Source organism: Carassius auratus, chromosome 20 (genome assembly GCF_003368295.1).
Source record: "Carassius auratus strain Wakin chromosome 20, ASM336829v1, whole genome shotgun sequence".
NCBI classification, from domain to species: Eukaryota; Metazoa; Chordata; class Actinopteri; order Cypriniformes; family Cyprinidae; genus Carassius; species Carassius auratus.
Window position 1 is genome coordinate 14,557,770 of NC_039262.1, and position 20,884 is coordinate 14,578,653.

The 20,884-nt window shown below is 39.5% G+C and overlaps 1 protein-coding gene across 1 annotated transcript in view; it reads left to right on the forward strand.

Annotated features, from left to right (window-relative positions):
- Positions 1-20,884, forward strand: part of LOC113037747 (E3 ubiquitin-protein ligase SH3RF1-like) — a 56,246-nt gene that overhangs the window by 22,681 nt on the left and 12,681 nt on the right. Inside the window, exons 3-5 of the mRNA XM_026195094.1 lie at positions 12,576-12,851; positions 13,375-13,470; positions 14,642-14,959. Coding sequence (XP_026050879.1) covers positions 12,576-12,851; positions 13,375-13,470; positions 14,642-14,959 — 690 coding nt within the window. The remainder of the gene's footprint in view (positions 1-12,575; positions 12,852-13,374; positions 13,471-14,641; positions 14,960-20,884) is intronic.

A 20,884-nucleotide genomic window follows, 5' to 3' on the forward strand; every position in this document is an offset into this window, starting at 1 on the left:
TCGGTTCTGAATGTCGTGCTAATCAGGCCTGTGGAACTCGGGCGGAAACAGCTTCAGCGTTGGCTGTTGGCACTAAAGTGCAAGCGTGTGTTTCGCACTTTAATAAAGCTTGCTACGCTAACCTCATTAGTCTCATTCTATCAGGCTTCTCCCCCTCTAACTACGCCAAATTACATTAGACATTTTCATGTCCCCATGACAGCCAGCCCACTGTTTTTCCTTGTTGTTCTTCTTTTTTCTTCCTCTGATAGCTGAATGTTTGTGCTGAATATGGAAGTGCGATATTATTGTGACATTGTAACCAAGTACCTCTACTCTACTTAAACTTTATACCAGGTTACGATTGAGAGTTATGAGATATTAAAAGCCAATATACTAATCTCTGTTGCACACTTTTAACCAGATTTTCTGTTATCCAGACTTATTCGGTTTTGTTTGAAGAGATGAGAGCAGGTGTTCGACTTGTTTCGTGTTAACACTGAGCTGAGTTCTAGCTGTATCGTCACTTAGCTTGCAGAGCTTTGCATTCTGGGTCCAATGTGCTTCCATATACTGGCCAATCAGACGAAGCCTTGACAGTTTGGTGAGAGATTCGACATGTGAGAGAGAGGGTTTTTTTTGTCTTCTGAGGGAAAGCTGTATAAAAAAAAGAAGAGATGAATTGCTTGGATTGGGAGAACTGGCAGGAATAGATGGAAAAAGGGGGCACAGGTGGAATAACATCACGAAGTCTGGCTTTTTTCACATTTCGTTTCTTCCCTTCGTCCAAATGTCTAAGAACCCGAGAAGTTGTTTTATTCATGTTTTTGTCACATTGGATTTTCCAGCAGAACTTCCATGCACAGAACAGTGTTTTCGTTTGTCTGCCGCCGATGCAAGAGATGCGAAAAATGAGAGCTGCTCTCAGAAGACAATTTATTCTGCGATAAAACACTTTGAGAAATGTGTACTAGTATGAGTGTGACGAGGAGAATGATAAGATGCAAATTATAAGTCATCAGTAGCTTTTTACAACTGACTGCATTCCTTCCAACTTTAAAACATACCAGAGAAATGTACCTTTGACATCTTTTCAGGCCATTTTCACACCAACTCAAAAGAAACTCTGGTCCGTGCCAAAAGCTTTCGTTTTGTTGAGAGGGAAAAAGAGAGAAAAGAGTGCACTCTCCGATGCTAATCACTTCTCTATCTCTTTCCTTCTTTTCATTCAGTTTGTCTTGCCACAATTGTGCGTACACACACACATAAACACATATGCATCTTTGCATTATGTCTTTCACAGACTTTCCAGCACTTCCTCTGTCATTATTTCTGCATTCGTAACAGCTTCATGCTGCGGTGAAGAGAGAGTGTGTGCATAAAGACCAGAAGTGTTGTCACCTAAATAAGGAGAGAGATACAGAAGAAGAAGAGAGAACATGAGTGTCTGGAGATGGACAGAAACAAAAAGAGAGAGAAAAGAGTGGTTGAGAGATGCAGAATTCTGCAATGATTGTGGGCAGTGAAAATGGGGTGGGGAGGATTAGTGGTTTGAGCGCATGAGTGAAAGGTTGCTGGTTCAAAACATGCAGCAGATTGTCCCAACAATATACATCTTCATTTTATATAGGGGTGCTCAGTTAACAACGGCTCTGTGTAGTAACAGCTGCTCTATGTGAAATCATGCACCTGATGGTATTTACCACTGATTAGAGAACTGGCTTTACTGACGAGATGCGCATTAACGATCGGCCGTTCGTGATCAGAGCACCCCTAATTTTATACTAGATGCTATCCAAAAATGCATCTTAGATACACTATCTTTCAGAAGTTTGGGTTTGGTACTTTTTTTTACAAATGGTTTTTAACTTCTTAATTCTCACAAAGCTTGCATAGCTATTTGACAGAAAAACAGTCAGTACTGTACAATACAATATTGTGAAAAATGATTATAATTTAAAAGAGCTGTGTTGAATTTAATTTGTTCCTGTGATAGAAAAGCTGAATTTGTTTGCACAGGTCCCTTAGAAATCATTGAAATATGCTGATTTAGTACTCTCAAACATCATTATCATATAACAATTGTGATTGTATGTTTTTCAGGATTTTTTTGATGAATAGAAATTTTAAGAAAATTATTTATTTGAAATATAAACTTTTGTAGAGTTAGGTTTGATAAGTTTAATGCATCCTTGCTGAATAAAATTATTAAATTCTTTAAAAACATATGATCCTTTAAAGGGGGGGGGGTGAAATGCTATTTCATGCATACTGAGTTTTTTATACTGTTAAAGAGTTGGATTCCCATGCTAAACATGGACAAAGTTTCAAAAATTAAGTTGTACGTTTGAAGGAGTATTTTTGTTCCAAAAATACTCCTTCCGGTTTGTCACAAGTTTCGTAAAGTTTTTTTCGAGTATGGCTCTGTGTGACGTTAGATGGAGTGGAATTTCATTCTATGGGTCCTAAGGGCACTTCTGCCGGAAGAGCGCGCGCTCCCGTATAGCAGAGCAGAGACATTCACTGATCAGAGCGAGAGCGAAATGTCACAAAAGAAGTGTGTTTTTGGTTGCCAGGGCAAGACAACCCTGCACAGATTACCAAAAAAAAAAAAAACACATTAAGGGACCAGTGGATGGAGTTTATTTTTACAGAGCATCAACGGAGTTGTGCAAGTGTTTTTGTTTGTTCCCTGCATTTCGAAGATGCTTGTTTTACAAACAAGGCCCAGTTTGACGCCAGATTTGCACATCGTTTATTTCTTAAGGATAATGCAGTCCCAACGAAAAAGGGTCACGATTGTGTGTTGGAACCGCAGGCGGTGAGTAAAACTGCTTAAAATATCTCTGTGTTGTTAACTTATCTATCAGTGCATAAGCACATCAAGTAAACAACATGCGATGTTGTCATCAAACTGCACTTTCCGCATGTACAGCTTAAAAAAAAAAAGAACGACATAAAGTGGAACTTAGTCATTTTCCAAAACCGCTAAGCAAATATATACAGTTTCAGTACATACCACATAGAGACGTCGTTGCTGATGCTGCTCTTGTTAAATTTCAGCCTCTGGATCTGATTCTGGATCATAAATATACGTTGAATCTGACTGTTAGCCATGGTTTGTTTTGGATGTTTTTTTCCTCAGGGTAATGTCACAGCTTCCAAACGCTCTCAACGCAAAAGCTTACTGGAGCTCGTGATTCTTTAGCTCCGCCCACACGTCACGCCTCCAGCCGGTCGTGTTTTTCCGGGAAAATCGGTACAGACTATCTTTCTCTTATGAATATAATAAAACTAAAGACTTTTTGGAGTTATGAAGAATGCAGTAGTACTCTATAGGTACTCAAGATTAACAGGATATTGAGTGAAAATTAGCATTTCACCCCCCCTTTAAGGTTGTAAATGGACCTGGGTTCATTTCTGAAGGCACTGAACCTGCCTGTCTGAAATTGCCATTGGTCAATGAATTCCTTTGAGTGCACTGCAGCAAAAGTTAAAATTATCTCAAATTGTCTGCATGATGAAGTCCTACTTTAGCAAACCCTTGTGTTTTTCCTCTGAGTGCTCTCTGACATAGCCCCTTCTGGTTCGTAAGCACCTGCTTATGTAATCCGGTAGATGAATAAAAAAATGAATGGTAAATAAGTTCTTGCCTGTCTGTGTGGCCTTTTTCTCCCAGGCCTGGAGATTGAGAGTTGTGTTTTTCCACCCATGTCGTGTTAAGATATACAATCTGTGACCCTCAGCACACCCCAAACCACCTGTCTTCACTGTAGTAAGTGAGGTCAGGCAAGTGTACACACACACTCACACATACACAGTGAGAGAAAAAGTGGGCACTTACAAAATAACAGCACAAATTTGCTTTATTTTTCCAGTGAGTTACACATACACAGTTACACACATCCTTCATGAAAACCACATGCTCCTTTCCCATAATTCCACCATGAAGCCCAGACCCTCTCCATATTTAAACAGTTTCTTTTTAAAGACTAATCTGTAGCTTACAGAAAAGTCTTGCCTCAGCAACGTCTCTGCTGTACTCCCACATGTTTAGTGTTTTACTCAATCAAAGACTTCTCTTCTCCTCTTAAATAGGCCTCTGCTTCTAGTTTTTGACATTTAGCTTTACACATGCCTTCTTCATGGTTCATTTGTCCACACATTTAGGCTTGGCAGCTTTGATCTCATGAAAGAACACCAACTCCCGTGAGACTTTGCACACCGGTCTGTGGCAGATTGATTCAATCGAGCTGTAATGGCAGTGGCTCCCATGACACCCTAAATTGTAGTTTGGTTTCCCGTGGCAAGGTGAAATGCAGAGGTTTAATGGAGGTTGCTGTCTGTGGGACAGGTGTGGGTTGTAATGAGGTTGGATTGTCACATGGCTTAAATAGACACAAGTGTATAACTGGATGACCCTAACGAAGGTAGAAGGTAAATGGAGAGGGCTGGGAAAGAGGGATCAGGAGAGAAATATTCTTTGATTGTGGTCCAGATGCACATATGGGGTCCAGACAGCACGCCGTGTGTTTTCTAAGCTTCACTTTGCCTCCTGTTTTTGTGATTCTCTCTTCCGCTGTTCTGTGGTTTATTGGTGTTGGGATAATATCTCACAGGCATTCATGCTGGGTCACGATAAAATGTGATGTCTGTAAATTTAAGCAATCAATTCTTTCCAGCATCCTATAAAATAAAAATAACAAGGTTGTTGACAAGATTGCATTTATGTGTTTTGTGTCTCTCTCTAAAGGGTTGAAAGGCAGTGTATAACTATGGATGACTGGGAGTAGCACTTAGCCTAAATATAAAAAGGAATCAGTTATCATTTTGTTAACTGAAAAATAAAAATGTAAATAAAGTAAACTATGCATTAATGCATTGTTGCATTAATCTACATCTCCAAAAATGAATAAAGTTGGTGTCTTTGACTATCTACAAATGTCCTATTTTATTATATATATTATTAAAAGAGTTTTCTTTATTTTCATGACAATGAAAATTGTAGATTCACACTGAAGGCATCAAAACTATGAATTAACACATGTGGAATTATATATGGAATTATATACATAACAAAAAAGTGTGAAACAACTGAAAATGTCATATTCTAGGTTCTTCAAAGCAGCCACCTTTTGCTTTGATTACTGCTTTGCACAGAATGATGCTCTTGAAGCAACAAGCCGCATAGAGAAGTTCAAAGCAAATGGGGAAGACGATTTTGATGCATAGTGAATCTGTGCGATAGTTTATTAAGCCTTTTCTTTTAACGGTTTTAAATTTCAGTTACTGTGTTCATGAAAAACAATTCATAGTGTTATGACTATGACGCAGTGGAGAGTTTTCTTGAACTTATTCAATGACTTAAATATTCATCTGTACATCACATTAAACTATGGAACGGTCTCCGAACACCTGAAATATAGTGCAAGGAAACTTTATGGTGCTTTATATTGATTTTGTGCCTTTCGTGGGGCTTAACAATAACACTTAATAGTATACACGCAATATCGGATTTGGATTGGTCTCATCTGACCAATACCCTGATCCAGAAGAAAATGGCAGTATCTGAGTGATACCGATATTGAGTATCGCATCAACGCACCCCTAGTAGGTGTAGTGCAAATGTAGAATGACTTACCCAAATTTTTATGAAGCTGAGAAGGTTTTCTCATATGTGGAAGGTATGTGCAATATATATATATATATATATATATATATATTAATACCCTCACTTTCGGGTTGAGTATCTAATTGGGACCACTTAGGAACCTGAAATTTTCACACCTGTATACAATAAATCACTCAAAAAAGGAAAGAATACCCTCACTTTCGGGTTGAGTATCTAATTGGGACCACTTAGGAACCTGAAATTTTCACACCTGTATACAATAAATCACTCAAAAAAGGAAAAATAGCCAAGCAACCTTCATACTATGCTGTATCATTTTTTCCCCGCACCCCTACTACACTGAACGATTTAATTGTTTAAAGGTAAAAGTTGAGCTTTTATCTGTTTTGTAATGGGGATTAAGCTTTTACATACCATTATTTAAGTGTTTTCCCCTTTTCCCTCTCAGTGTGTGTCAAACCAAGTGTTGTTTTCTGGCATCCTGCCATGAAACGTCTGCATCTCACTTCCTCCCCACCTCACAGTTCTGTGTTCTGCTGTGAGGGTGACAGAAAGAACTGTGGATCTTCTGCAGATGTTGCTATGGAAACCTTAACTACCCCGTTTCACTTTTGACCATGGGTGCACACTGCTCATTTGCTGGATATAAAGGTCAAGGGTTGAATGTAGAAAGACAGGACAGCAAGTACATCTATAACCTGATTAGCTACCTAACTGTTCTTCCTCCCTCCCTCCTCTCTCTCTCTCTGATCTAACATAAACACTGTTCTTTCTTTTCCTCATCAAGATCTTGCTGCAGTCTGATAAGCCTTTGCTTTTTATTGGTTTCAAAGCACTGCGGAAGACAAATATCTGTTCCCACTGCCTGGCCAAACCTGATGTTTTGTTATTCAGACCTCAGCCCGACATCGATTGCATCAATTCCCTCCTTTCCTTGGTTCATAAATGCCCTCTCAGCATCCTCCACACCTGATGTAACATCCTTTACAGAGTAATTATCTACTAAAGCTTTAGCAGGGAGGCCCGTTACTCTCGCGGTAAGAAGTATGAGGCTCCAGCAGCAGCTGTAGGTGGGAGTCCATTTTTAGCAGAAGACACAGATGAGGAACAGGTCAGGTCATTTCCCAGTGGTCATAAACGGAGCCATTAGCAGCCCATTTCAGTTAATATAGATGTAATGAAAACAACATGGCTGCTACACGCACACAAACTCCTGTCAGTAGACCTACGTCATCTCCATTTGATGAATCGGACGGAGTGTGTCGATGTAAGCACTACTCTCTGATGGGCTTGATTGCTTGTGCCTCTTGGGAGTTGTCCTCTTTTTCCTGTCATATCTCTGTGTCTTGGAGTATTTCTTAAGCTAAATTATTCTAGATGGGGGGTCAGAAAGTCTCCTGCCTGACCCACCCCAACTCCTATAACAGCTCTTGTAAAAACCATCAGGGAAGCATTGCACTGCCCTTCCATGCACTGAGGGCCTTTTAATGCACCCTTTGTGTACTCCAAACACGTACTGATTCATTCACTTAATGTGAGGAGTGTCTGTTTCCTATTGCACCCCAGCTGGCGTAACCTTTTTTTAATGACTTTCTCATTGTAATTTGCCTTTAGCGTTGACTCTTAGCACTATTTTAATTAATTATCAAGGGCTCCAGACTGTGACTAAAATAAAAAAAACTTACAACAATGAACAGCATGAACCATGATGTCCGATTCGCAAGTGAATAACTAGTGGTAACAAAGATTATCAAACTCACTCGTTAATTACCAGATCAGTAAATTGTTCAGAACAGTTACTATGTTTAATATTGATTGTTAAAGTCATTTTTCAGCCACAACATAATTTTAACACTATAGTAAATAATTGATGGTACCTCAAACTAATTTGTACTAAATGCAATAAAAATTTAATTGTTCACCAAAGGTTTGTGTTACTTAAAGCAACAGTTCACCCAAAAACCATTCTGTCAATAATTGCTCACCCTCATGTCGTTCCAAACTCGCAAGACCTTCGTTCATCTTCGGAACAAATTAAGATATGTTTGATGAAATCTGAGAGCTTTCTAACCCTTCATAGACAGCAATGCAACTGACATGTTCAAAGCGTAGAAAGGTAGTAAGATATCAATAAAACAGTCCATGTGTCATCAGTTGTTCAACGTTAATTTTATGAAAGCTTCAATAACACTTTTTGTGCGCGAAGAAAACAAAAATATCTTTATTCAGCAATTTCTTCTCTTCCCTGTCTGTCTTTTGACACATGTAGTACCACGATGCATGTGTGTGCATTCTTCTGTGAAAGTGAAGAAATTGTTGAATAAAGTCATTATTTTTATTTTCTTTGCACACAGACATTTTTCTTGTAGATTTATAAAAGTAAGGTTGAATTTGTACTATTTTAACAATGTCCTTACCACTTTTCTGGGCCTTGAACATGTCATTTGTGTTGCTATCTATCCAGGGTCTCAGATTGTAAGATTCAATATCGTAATTTGTGTTCTGAAGATGAATGAGTTTCTGGGTTTGGAATGACATGAGGGTGAGTATTTAATGACAGAATTTTCTTTTTTTGGGGGGGTGAACTATGCCTTTAAATTGTTGTCAGAATACTAAAATGTTTTCTTTGTCATGAGACATTTTCATATATTTATGAAGCAAAAAGTTTTATTTGACTCCTGACTGTTCAATTTTTAGTGACTCCCTAGTCATTTCTTTAGTCTGGAGCCCTGTCAGCCTTTCCAAATCATGATCTAGACAGTGATGGGTCACAGATGAGATGGGTGTGAATTGAAAAGATGATAAATAAAGGGGGTGATTGGAAAGAGTCTTCTTTGAGTAAGCTAAAAGGCTGTATGATAAGACATTAGTTTGCCTCTAACAGTGATTTAGAGATGGTTAGGGATGTTTGTGGATATTAGAGCGTTAATGGTGATTGATGGCTTGTGACTGTGAGAGTTCATTAGTATTGTATTACACATTTCTCATTAGTGCTGTATTAGGCACGTCTAGCTGTCATGCTTTGACAGATCATGGAAAGGTTCCACTCCGCTAAGAAACATCAAACATCGCTGGCAGCCAAATTGTGTGAAGAAATCTAAGAGCCAATCCATTTTTTTGTTTAGGTTTTTTTTTTTGTTCTCCGTTTTTATGAAATTTATCACTACCAATATTTTTACTATTTACCAATGTGCCCTTAAACAAGACATTTAACCATGGCAAGAAGAGGTGGGAATTACATTTGCACTTCACGAAGGAGCTTTGATTCAAGATTCAATTCAAGGTGTCTCATCAAGTACTGTACTACAACATTTTTCATCACCTGTGAACGTAAAACAGAATTGAACTGAAATTTTTGTCAGTTTTTGGCTAAATAAAAACAGCATAGTAAAAGATAAATTTCAGTCACTAAACTCAAAGGTATAGTTCACCAAAAAAAAAAAAAAAAAAATTTCTTCTGCATTTACTCCCTCATGTTGTTCCAAACCTGTGCGTTTCTTTGGAAAAATGTTGGCAACCAAACAGGTTGCTGATAGCCATAAACTTCCATAATACTTTTTCCCCCATACAATGGAAATCAGTGGCTACCAGCAACTCTTCTTTTTTGGTCAACAGAAGGAAGAAATTCTTTTAGGTTTGGAACAACATGAGTTTGAGTAAAGGACTTTTTGGTGAACTATCCAAGATGCGAACAGGTCTTTACTATAATGCAAAATGACAACTTATTTGAGAAACGGTTGCATTCATGAGTCTTTTCTTTTTCCTGCATGTTGGTGATAATTGCACTATATACTGTAAAGCACTGGAAAGAATCTACAAAATTATAAATTTGTTGTAATTGAAAATTAGAGAGAATAGATCAGCATGCATGCAGTGGAGACTCTCTGAAAGCCACCGGAGGTTTTTATTTTGTTTACTAGGTATTTTTAGGTATCTTGTTTACATCATGATCTCATTTGCTTCAACACTGTGGAGCGTGTTAACAACATAAAGGTGTTGTTTTTCCCTCCAGAAAGACAAGTATAAAGCAGCTGCACAGCAGTGAGTGATTTCAGGTCTGTTGGACGTTCAGAGCATTAGTGTGTAATATTGTGTAGTTTTGATCCAGGTTCATCCAGTTTTACTCTTTAGATCTTCAGGGAGACAGACTGGTGTTTATCCCTCATGTCCCATGAAAGAGTTCTTGGAGCAAGATGAGTCTTGAGATTGGAAAGCCTCAAAGGCAACAAGTGGCCTCACTTTTTTTTAATAGAACCAGTGAGGTTCATGTAACCTTAACAAATGGGCAAGCATACACACGCACACCTTCAGTGCTCTGTTTGGCCTGGATAAAAGCCTGAATGTGGTTCTTTCATGTCGGTCCAGTTCAAGCGATCTTTAGCGCCCTCCGTTTTCACACGGAAGGCTTAGAACGAAAACACACACACACACACACACACACACACACACACACACACACACACACTGGTCGTTCTAACATTCATTTGATCAAACTTTTTTTTCTCCTTTTCTTTTTTTGTCCTTCTATTTTTGTTTGTTTCTTATCCTCCAATCTTATCCCTTGTACTTTCATGTATTTCCTCTTCTCTCACTTTCTGTCTGTTTCATGTTCTAAGCTGAGCAAAGTGGGTAAATCTGCAGATCTGCTGACAGCTGCCTGAGAGAGGCCCACAGAAGGGGGGATGAAAACAGCAGAGAGGTGCACAGACGAATGGAGCTTTGATTTTTCATTTGTTCAAGCCCATTGACTTGGGCACAGAATTGCCTCGCATCAAAAAAAGCTGTCGGTCCAAATTACATAGAATTGTGAGCAAATAACAATTCTTAAGTTAATCTTTATTTCCTTTTTGGTTTGTTTTTAAGTTTGAGAAAGGGATGTGGTTTCTGAAAGGTCAGTTTGCCCTTTAGTTAGTTGTCTCAGTGTCTGGCTGGCCATCTGTCCTCTCTGTGGTGAGTGCTGCTTAGTCACTGTCTGATCCTCCTCTGGACTGAACAGTACCACATCAGTCTCTCTCTCTTCGGTTTCCCATGTTTTCTTTCTTTCATTCATCCTTTCTTCCTGCCTGCCTTTCTTTCTGCCTACTTTCTTGCCTGTTTTACTTCCTTCATAAGTAACTTTTTACCTACACACTTACCGGTGCATTCCTACCTTTGTTCCCTCATTCCTGCCCACCTATGCTATCTGCTTTTCTTTCTTTCCTTCCTTCCTTTCTTCCCTCCTTGCTTCCTTCCATCCTTCCTACTTACCTACATAGTTATCTGCCTACCGGTTCCTTCCTGTCTACCTGCCTAACCAACTTCCTTCTTATCTACCTTCCTAAAGCACCTAACCACCTCGTTTCTTGCTTGCTTCCTTTTCACCTGTCTACCTCTCTGCCTAGCCACCCACCATCTTCCTTTTTCACTTTCAAGGAAGTGTGATGGGGTGTTGATGGCGCAGTGGATAAGACACATGCCTTTGGTGTGTAGACCCGGGTTTGAATCCACTGTGAGACACCAATGTGTCCTACATAACAGTAATGCCTACATAACAGACTTCCTTTGTATTCTTCTGCTTACCCAATACCCACTTATCCACATATCTACCTTCCTTCCCACCCACCTACAGTAGCTACATATCTACCCAACCACATTACTCCTTACTTCCTTCTTACCTATCTGTCTCTTTTCCTTTTCGACTTTCTTCCAGCCTGCCTACATAACAAATGTCCTCCATTTCTGTCTCCTTACCTACCTTCCCTCATGCCTACCTACCTAACCATATTCATTCCTTTCCACATTCCTTCCTCTCTTTTACTTAATTCTTACTTACCTACCTACTCTATCCAATCTGCCTTCCCACCTTCTTTCTTTATTTACTCACTACCTACCTACTGAATTCTCTGTTCTACCTGTCTGCCTTCTTTGCTACCTTCCTGTCTGCCTACCTAGCCACCCTCCTTGCTTTCTAAGTACATTCCTTCTATTCTTCCTCTCTTAATTTATTCCTACCTACCTGCCTATCTGTCCACACCACCACCCATCTGTCTTCTTTCCTTCCTTCCTTTTTTAATACCTTCTAGTCTACGTAATGATATTCTGATTCTCTTTGTCATTTTTTGTGATTATCATTCTCCTCACTGTGCTCAGGAGATGCATGCTACAGTGGAGGAAGCCCATGGGGCTTTATGCTGGGTGTTGGGGGGGTTTTCTTGGACAGAGGGCCCCTCTCTTGAACAGTTTGCCTGAAAAGGGTTCATTCAGTTCAGCAGTACTGCGTCTGCTGCCTCCTCCCTCTCTCTGGCTGTGGATCATTGTCAGGCCTGAAAGGAGCTTTGACCAGTTCCAGACGACTGGTTCTGCACCATAAAACTTCACGCACATTGATAAATGGGCTTGCCCCACAACATTGTGAATCCATTGGCATATCCCAGGGCATTTTGGGATTGTCAGACAAGGAGGCAGTCAGTAAGTTAAGCAACACAGACGGTGCAAGACAGACAGAAAAAGCAGCTCGGCACAGTCAAACAGAGAGACAAGCCAACAAGGTCAGGCTGAAAGACAAGCCAGACAGACTGAATGCTCATATGCAGCACAAAAGCTAGCAGTGATCTTATGTGGTAGTGTTCTGTTATATATATGGTTGTTTGTTTCTTTTCATATCGCAGATGTCCATGTTATGGATAGTATGTGATAGGCTCCAAAGATAGCAGTGTAAAGGCTTTAAAAAAAACCTTGCAGCAAGGGGTTTATTATAGAATCTCTGCCTTCACTTTACACTTAACACCCTCCTCCACTCCACTCGTGGTCACGCTCTATGAAAGCTGGCTGAGGTTATCACGGTCACCCTTTGCCTGTCCTATGAGTTTGAAAAATGAATGTGCTTTTGAGTGCTGATCTTGCATTATACATGAATCCAAGTTGCTTTGGAAACCCTGGGCTCCCACTTTTAGTAATCCTCCACTTCTTTTTCTCTTTCCTGCAGGGAGTTCCTCAGCTACCTTGTGCCAAGGCTTTATACAACTATGATGGCAAAGAACCCGGAGATCTCAAGTTCAGCAAGGGTGACATCATCATCTTGCGCCGGCAGGTGGATGAAAACTGGTACCATGGAGAGATGGGCGGAGTCCATGGATTCTTCCCCACCAACTTTGTCCAGGTCATCAAACCTCTCCCACAGCCGCCCCCTCAATGCAAGGCCCTGTATGACTTTGAGCTGAAAGACAAGGAGGCTGACAAGGACTGCTTGCCATTTTCAAAGGTGCTGGAAATCTACTCGCTCAACAGACTTCGGCCTTCATCTTTACTCTTTACTCATTCACACACACCTTCCGTTTCCAAGTTAAAAAACAAATGATAACATTTAATGCATTGGGTGTCATAATCTACGAAATTCTTTTGCAGCCGTTTTTAGATCCACCACCCCATGGGCGCCTTATTGGCATGGAAAAAGAAGCTTAATTTCTTTTTTTGTATGTTTCACTTAAAATGAAAATAATACAGGTTTGGAAAGACGTGGAGTTGAATACTTTTGGGGTGAGCTAACAGCACTGTTTTAATGTTGGAGAAATTGGAAAATGGAAAAACATTTTCTTCTGCCTGCAACCTAAGTGTTGATTCCCTCGGGCCATTTGTGTTTTGGAAAGAATTTGATTAAAAAAATAAAATGCCTGGCTTTCATTGATGCCTTGGAGTTGCACTATTTTTTATAAACTTTTTACCAACTTGCTATGAGGGCTTTTGGCTGAATAACAAGGAACCTGCTTTTTTCTCTCTGCCCTCAGGATGATATTCTTACTGTGATTCGTCGTGTGGATGAGAACTGGGCAGAAGGCATGCTGGGAGATAAGATTGGCATCTTTCCTATATCATATGTAGAGGTGAGTCATATCAGTGCATTTAAAACTATCATTGTTCCCTGATGTTTTCAAGTGTAATGTTTTAGATTTTTACTGGAAACCTTCTAAAAGTTTACTATCATTTGTTGCTGTTTTTGTTGTCACATTCTGTTCATTTTGCCGGTCTTTCACCCCAACCATGTCTTTGTTTCTGTTCTTGTTGAAAAGCACATCTCTTTAAGATCTCAAAGACCCGTCATATTGTTCCAAATTATTTGAGTTGCATTAAAACCTCATCAGCCTTTACATTTTTTTCTGATACAAATCTTCAGAACATGAACAGCCTTGTCTTTAAACACTGCTCTCTTGAATCACTTGACCTCAAGCAAGCATAGGTGCAATCATCATAGCCAACTTCACGTGTTGCAGCAGCTCACATCTCACAACACCTCGTGTCCCTCCTCCAATAAACATAGGCAAAAACCTTTATGAACCCTTGCAGAGCCAGCGTGCGCTCTCCACCAGCCACGTGTCTAACCTGTGGGAAAAAAATAACCATCAAAAGACATTCAAAAATAGCTTCTGTCAGAATGGTGCTGCTTGAATAGCATCTCTCTCACACAGAGCGAGAGAACGAGGGAGGAGAGGGGTGGAGGCTTTGAGCTTGCACAAAAGCCCTGGCAATTTCCACTAAACCAGACTTTTTCCAAGTGAATGCTTTTGAGAAAGTAATCTCTGGTAGCGGTGACATCAAAAGTGACATTCACTCAGGTACTTGAAAGAGAGTAACGGGGAGGGGGGGTAGGTTTTTCTGTTCCCATGTCACCTTCTGCAACCATAAATGTATATGGTTTCAAAGAGTGACTTGGAAATGGAATCAGGCCTTATCTTTTTTTGAGTATGGTGTCTTATTTCTTGTCCGTGTACTTTGCTAGTGTTCTTGCCAATGTATCTTATATTGTTTAATTTATTAATACTTTAACAAATCAAATAACATGTGCATAAATGAATCCATTGTAAGACTACACCTAAACCCTCTACACCTGTATTCAGCATCTAGAGCAGAATTTAATCAATCCTCATCGTAGCAGATAAGTGCATACTGAGTGCTCAAATTGGCATTGTGGGTTCGAATCTGGCTTGCAACATTTCTAAAAGTCTAAAATTAGATATACTCGTAATAGTATGAGGTGTAAACTCTTTCCACTTTCAGTTTAACAGTGCAGCACGACAGCTTATAGAACTGGACAAGCCATCTGAAGGTGGGGGAGACTCTAGTGAAGGGCCGTCCTCCTCTTCCTCAGGCCCCCAGGCTAACGGCACCCAGAAAGCCACTGGAGAGAAGAAGAACAGTAAGAAGCGACACTCTTTCACCTCTCTGACTATGTCCCATAAACCCTGCCTGGCCCCTCCACCTCAGAGACACTCCATGGAGATCAGCGGCCCGGTTCTGATCAGCTCCTCCAACCCCACAGCAGCGGCCCGGATCGGAGAGCTCAGCGGAGGCCTGTCCTCCAGCGCACCTTCACAGGTGAGAGATGATGAATGGATTGACACCCATGCAGCCTTGCGATGTTAGAGAGATTTGGTGATGGGGAAACAGATCATCCATAAGGAGAGGAAGATGATGATGATTATTTCCGCATAATGGTAGCTGACCTCTAAATGTTCTGTTCCTCATCCCCTTTTTCTCTCTCCATGTTATTTATAGATTAGTTCTCATACTGAGTGGTGGTAAGGACATCATTTCTCACTGAAGATGAGCTTTTTCTCAGCTGTGGCCATGGTTACACAGCCTGATAAGTTCACATGCACTCGCAAACACACTCAGTACAGTGGGATCTGCACATATGTATTTAAAGATAGACAGAGGAAAGAAGAAAGTCAGGCTCAGATTGGACTCCCACTAATGCCTTTCCTTGGAGATATCTTGAACTCCAGTGTCAAAGCATATGTGACATGATCACCTAAAACAAGGCTTTCTCATATACTTGGAGAAGTTTGTTTTGATTGGCTAATGTGAATGCTGTTTAGGGATGTGCCCGAATAGCGAATCCGTACTTGGAAAGGCAGGGAAAACGAATAATGCGCTGTACGGAGTCACTAAAGGGAGTTGCCAATACATAAAATTCACATAAACAGAGAGAGGTAACAAGAGATGAATGATAGGATGATGGTGAATGATCTGCACATCCTGACCACCACTGACAACATCTAATCTTGTGAAATAGAGAAGTATAGTATAGAAGAAATAGTAGAGAAGGCTATGTGTGAACGCGGATCTCGAAAAAAGGTGAAAGTGAAAAGTCAACAATCATTTATAAATGATTTCAATGTCCTGCATATTAATAACGGCTAACTAAAAACAGAATTATAAGTACAGTAAATGAACATAAACTGAAAATGTCTTTAGCAAGCTTAATGGTGCAATATAAAGTAAAAAGGTGTTTATAATTTTGCTTTATTTTATATCTCCACCATAATAATCACAAGTATAACATGACTATTCAATATCTTGCCCAGTCTGACTTTGGCAGTTGCTTGATCCTGACCTATTCAAATCAAGTTCGTGTAGTGACTGAGAGTCCGTATACTGAGTGACGAGACAGTAACAGATTGTGTGATTTCGAAACATAAATTTGTTGTACTATTCAAAGGTTGTGGTATGTCCACTTTTTGTGTGTTGCTTTAGTTAGATCTATTCAGCTGACAATTATGGTTAGAGGACAGTGAACATGAGGGAATGTGCCGTAGTGTAATGCCTAATGTTGAAATTCATCAAACAACTGTAAAATGATAGCTTGAAGGGAAAGGAAAGTGAGCATCATGTCAGACATCCTACCCAGACTGCAGAGCTCTGATGCTTGTCCACACTGTTCTCTCCTGTTCTGTCAGCAGTTACTCTCTCTCATTCCACACAGTCCAACATGCTGTCCGAGCGTTTGAGACCACTGGTGCGTGACAGCGCTTGCCTCCACCACATCAAACTCTCCCCCCTCCACTCGCTCACAGAGGTTACTGCAGCAGGCCTGGAATGACAGTCACTCACAGCTGTTCCACTGGATTCAGAGCAGTGTGGTCTCTATGGAGACGCTAGACAGACATGTCATTTCATGCAGATGTTCTGGTGTGGAGGGGGCTCGAAGGAATTTCCAGGAATGTGACTTTTCCCCCTTTTCTTTACACTCACTTTTATTTGTTTTGTTTGAAAGATTTTAGGACTCACTGAGTGTCAGGCTCTTATGCTAAACCACAGTACATTAACATTTATTCCTGTAATGAAGGAATTCAATTTTAAATTGTATTTAAATGTAAAATAATTGTATATCAAATCAAATAAATGCAGTCCTGGGGCCCGTTCTTCGTACGTCGCTTATTACATCCGAGATCAAATGACACATCCAAGATGATATCATCGTGCTAATCATGATCCGGCTAATTGAGTTCTTCGAACACACCTGTGGTGTATTATTAGTATCGCTGGATTGTGTTATCTGAGATAATTGCGCGTTCATGTGTTGGTTTAAAAGGGGATATGTATCGATACTCGAAACCATGATCAGCAGTGCAGCGATTGGCTGGTGGCAAGATGGCAATGTAATGACGTCATATAATTTTAAATGACAACCGACGAAAAACTTGACAAATTTCTGGACTTTTATAAGGAAACAGCCAAGCAAACAAAACTACATAAATGTTATAATAGATACATGAAACAGATAATAGATGCATGTTTTTATTTTATTAGAATTTTTTTCATGATTCCCAATTATTAAGATTCGCAATTTATAATAGTTTTGCAGTCTTTACATTTTTATTTCAATGTAGAAATTATCTATTCATTTCATTTTATATTTGGACAGATTTGTTACGTGACAGCATTAATGAAAGTTTCTTAAGGGTCAATATCATGTTATCTGCATCTCCTGTGCTCCATCAAGCCACTCTTATAATAGCAGTCATCACTCAAAATAATGCACTCTATTATCTGTGTAGCATGTGTGTAAGACTCCAATACAATTATGAAGTAATAATTTTATGACAAATAAATATTTCAGTGAGTAAAACTGGCTGTGTCTATAGTAGGCTGTTATGGACTACAAAGCATTTTTATATTATTTTTAAAATTATTGTCCCTGGATCAGTACGATACTCTTGTAATAAAGTAGCGGTGGTAGCAGACATATTTTGAGTATCAGTTCTCGTTGAAAAGAAGCGATCTAATCCTGTTTTCATGAAATAAGCTGCTCCCGAGCAGGTTTAAGCTTACAAACCTGTTGCTATGACAGCAGCTCCGGGATGAGCTTCGAAGAACCAAATAATCCAAGATCACGCCAAATCGTCAACATTCAAATCCAGCTAACTGAGTTAGCGATGTACGAAGAACAGGCCCCTGGTTAGTATAAGAGACTTAGTTCATGTTTTATTTTGTACAATTTTTGGCTCATACCTGGTAATGTTTGTGGCAGTATACAAACATGAGAAGTGTTTTAAAGAGGTCTTGCACCCCTAGTTGCTGTGACCTGAAACTGTCAAAGAAGCAACCTGAAGTAGAAGAAATTCTCTCATTGCTGAACCGATATCTCCACACTTCTCGTGTCCGTATTAGACTTCCTTTGTATGTGAATTTGATCGTAAAAGAAGCACACCGCTTACTGGAACATTTTTCTCCATGGTGTTTGTTCCATTGATGTCGTCACCTGCCCAACAACCTCTCTGGAGCAGAGGACACATTATACCTCTGTCATCTTAGTTTCGGCCTGTCTGGGTGCCCTTGGATCCATTTTCGTGTTCATAAAGGAGCGTTTGAGACGGGGTGTTGTGAAAGCTGACCCCGATACAGTTTTATGAGATTGAATAGTTGGTGCAGATGGAATGAGGAAGCATGTGTGGTGGCTTTAGTGAACATGTGTTAACGCTTTAAGAACACGAGACAGTTTCTCAAGCAACAGAATTCGTCTTTGTGTGTTAATATGAAACCAGCAGTGTTTTGTACTCGCACCTAGTAAGTATATTTACACAAGACACCAGTCATTTCCATGCGTAACCAGAATATTTATCATCTGCAGTCTGTTGATGAGTCTATAATTGGGCTCGTTTTTTTTTTGTCCCATTTTTTCTTTACTTTTTTCTTAGTGCAGCATATTGTTTCATTTATCCCCCCGTCATACTTGCCATCTTTGTTTTTCACCAGTAGTGTTGTCAGGCAACCGAACAACAGCAAAACACAATGACAATAGATCTGTTGTTTTTAAGTCATCTAGTACTATGAATATAGACACTCTGGTTCCCTTTTTGTCCCTCTCTTGCATGCCCACGTTTTCTCTCTCACGCTCCTTTTAACATTCCTATCTAGGCGTTTTAGCGCTAATAATGATCCAGACACTCTAGATCTCATAAAAGCCTGTTTGAGCCTGTAAAGTGATCCCCCTCCTGTGTGGCAGCAGTTATGCATCGATTTACGCAATTTTTGTGACACATTTAGAACATAAGAACCACAGACTTATTGCTTTCTCATATATTTCTGGTTTGAGGGAAAGAAAGAAAGGAAAGACTGAGAGAAAGTCGCCATTTGGAAAGATGAGGATGTTTAAAGTGATGAAAAAGAGAAGCATAGGCGCTTTTTGCCACGACTGATTTTTTTTTCCCCACTGCTTTATGAAACACAGCAGGGATGCGTCTCTAATTACCGAACAGGAGCCTTCATTTCATTAGTCTGTGTTTAAATGTTTTGCTGAGTGGTCATTGTGGTTGTCACTAGTGGGAGAAAACGACAGCAGCAATGTTCTCTTTAGCTTTCAGACATGCCTTCCAAGTTTCTGTCTTTAAAAAAAATCACGGAACAAAGTTGAAATATGTTGCTGTTGTTGATGTAGATCTCAATGCTGCAACTTGTATTTTATAAGTTACAATAGTAAAAGTTTGAAAGTCACCCTTGACAAATAAATCACAGTTTGATGAGACCTACAAAATCCCAAGACTGACAGTGGCAGATGTAGGAATGAAGTTATTAAATAAAATATACCAGAAATTAATTGAGCACTTTTGAAGGGTCAGCAAAAATGAAAGTCTTGGATTGTGGTGCTGTGGATTTTATTTTTTTTTTTTTTTTTACATTTCAGAAATAATAAGTATTACATACCTGATGTCCAGATTTGTCAAATATTTTTTTTATAAACACTCTCATGCTGCATGGTTGTCTTTCTCCTGTAGAACATTAAAGATAGACTGAGCTATTGTTGTTTGATTCCCAGTATTCCTCACAAAATCTTATTTTATTTCCCACAGAATAAAGAAAGTTACATTTAAAGTGAAGCTTTCAGTTTTGTGAGTTTTTGTTAGTGTGAACTAATCTTGTGTGAATTCGGGGGTTGAATTACAATACTGTTCTTGTAAGAAAAAAAAGTATTTGGCAAAGGAAATGTGCATGATTTGAGCGTTGTGAAAACTCTGCCTGGAAAGGCCTGCACGCAGCTGTGCTGTGGTATCATCCAGCTGTTGGCTTATTTTATCCAATCGGCAATCGCTGATGTCATTCTCACCTGCAGGAAGTGGTGTGTCAACAAGAATAACACATCATTTGTGAGAGTTTGTGCACCCTCCAGTATGTTTATAACCCACACATTGACTCACTCAGTACCTTGTACAATCAAACCTGTGGGGTGCTACTTGAGAGGTGATGTACCCTGAAGCTGAGCAGGCCTGTTGCAGGGAGATATGCTGTTTGCACAGACACACACACACACACACACATAGATTCACGTGTACTTCAACACACTCCTCCAGCATTTACTCTTTCTGAAATCTCTGTGGAGAAAACATTCAGTTTTAGCTCCCAGGTTAACACGCTCATGCAGTAAAAAAAAATACTGTTAAAAATTTGGCACAAAAAAAAGTTCTGAGAAATGTTAGTTTCTTAAAGTTGGCATGAAGTGAAAATTTATAGCATTTTCTAAATATATTGTATTTAATCTTGGAATTTTTAAACATAACTCAGCCTTCCAGTAAAATTGCATATCTCTCTGCTGGTGTATGCTGAATGCCTTGAATACTGTTAAAAAATTTGGCACAAAAAAAAAGTTCTGAGAAATGTTAGTTTCTCAATGTTGGCATGAAGTGAAAATGTATACCATTTTCTAAATATATTGTATTTAATCTTGGAATTTTTAAACATAACTCAGTCTTCAAGTAAAACTGCATATATCTCTGCTGGTGTATGCTGAATGCCTTGAATCGTTTGGATAGAAATGCTAGATAAAACCAACTCTCAAGTCCCTCCTGTATGGATAGAATCTAAAGAAATGTTGTTCAATGATCTGTTTCACTTGGTTATATGTGAAAGTATGGATAAAAAGATCTGTCACTACTTTAGTATCATTGCAACTTGAATTGTCTTAATACTCTTTGCATATGCACACACAGCAGTCCCTCTTTTTTTATTTAGTGTGGAGAGCTG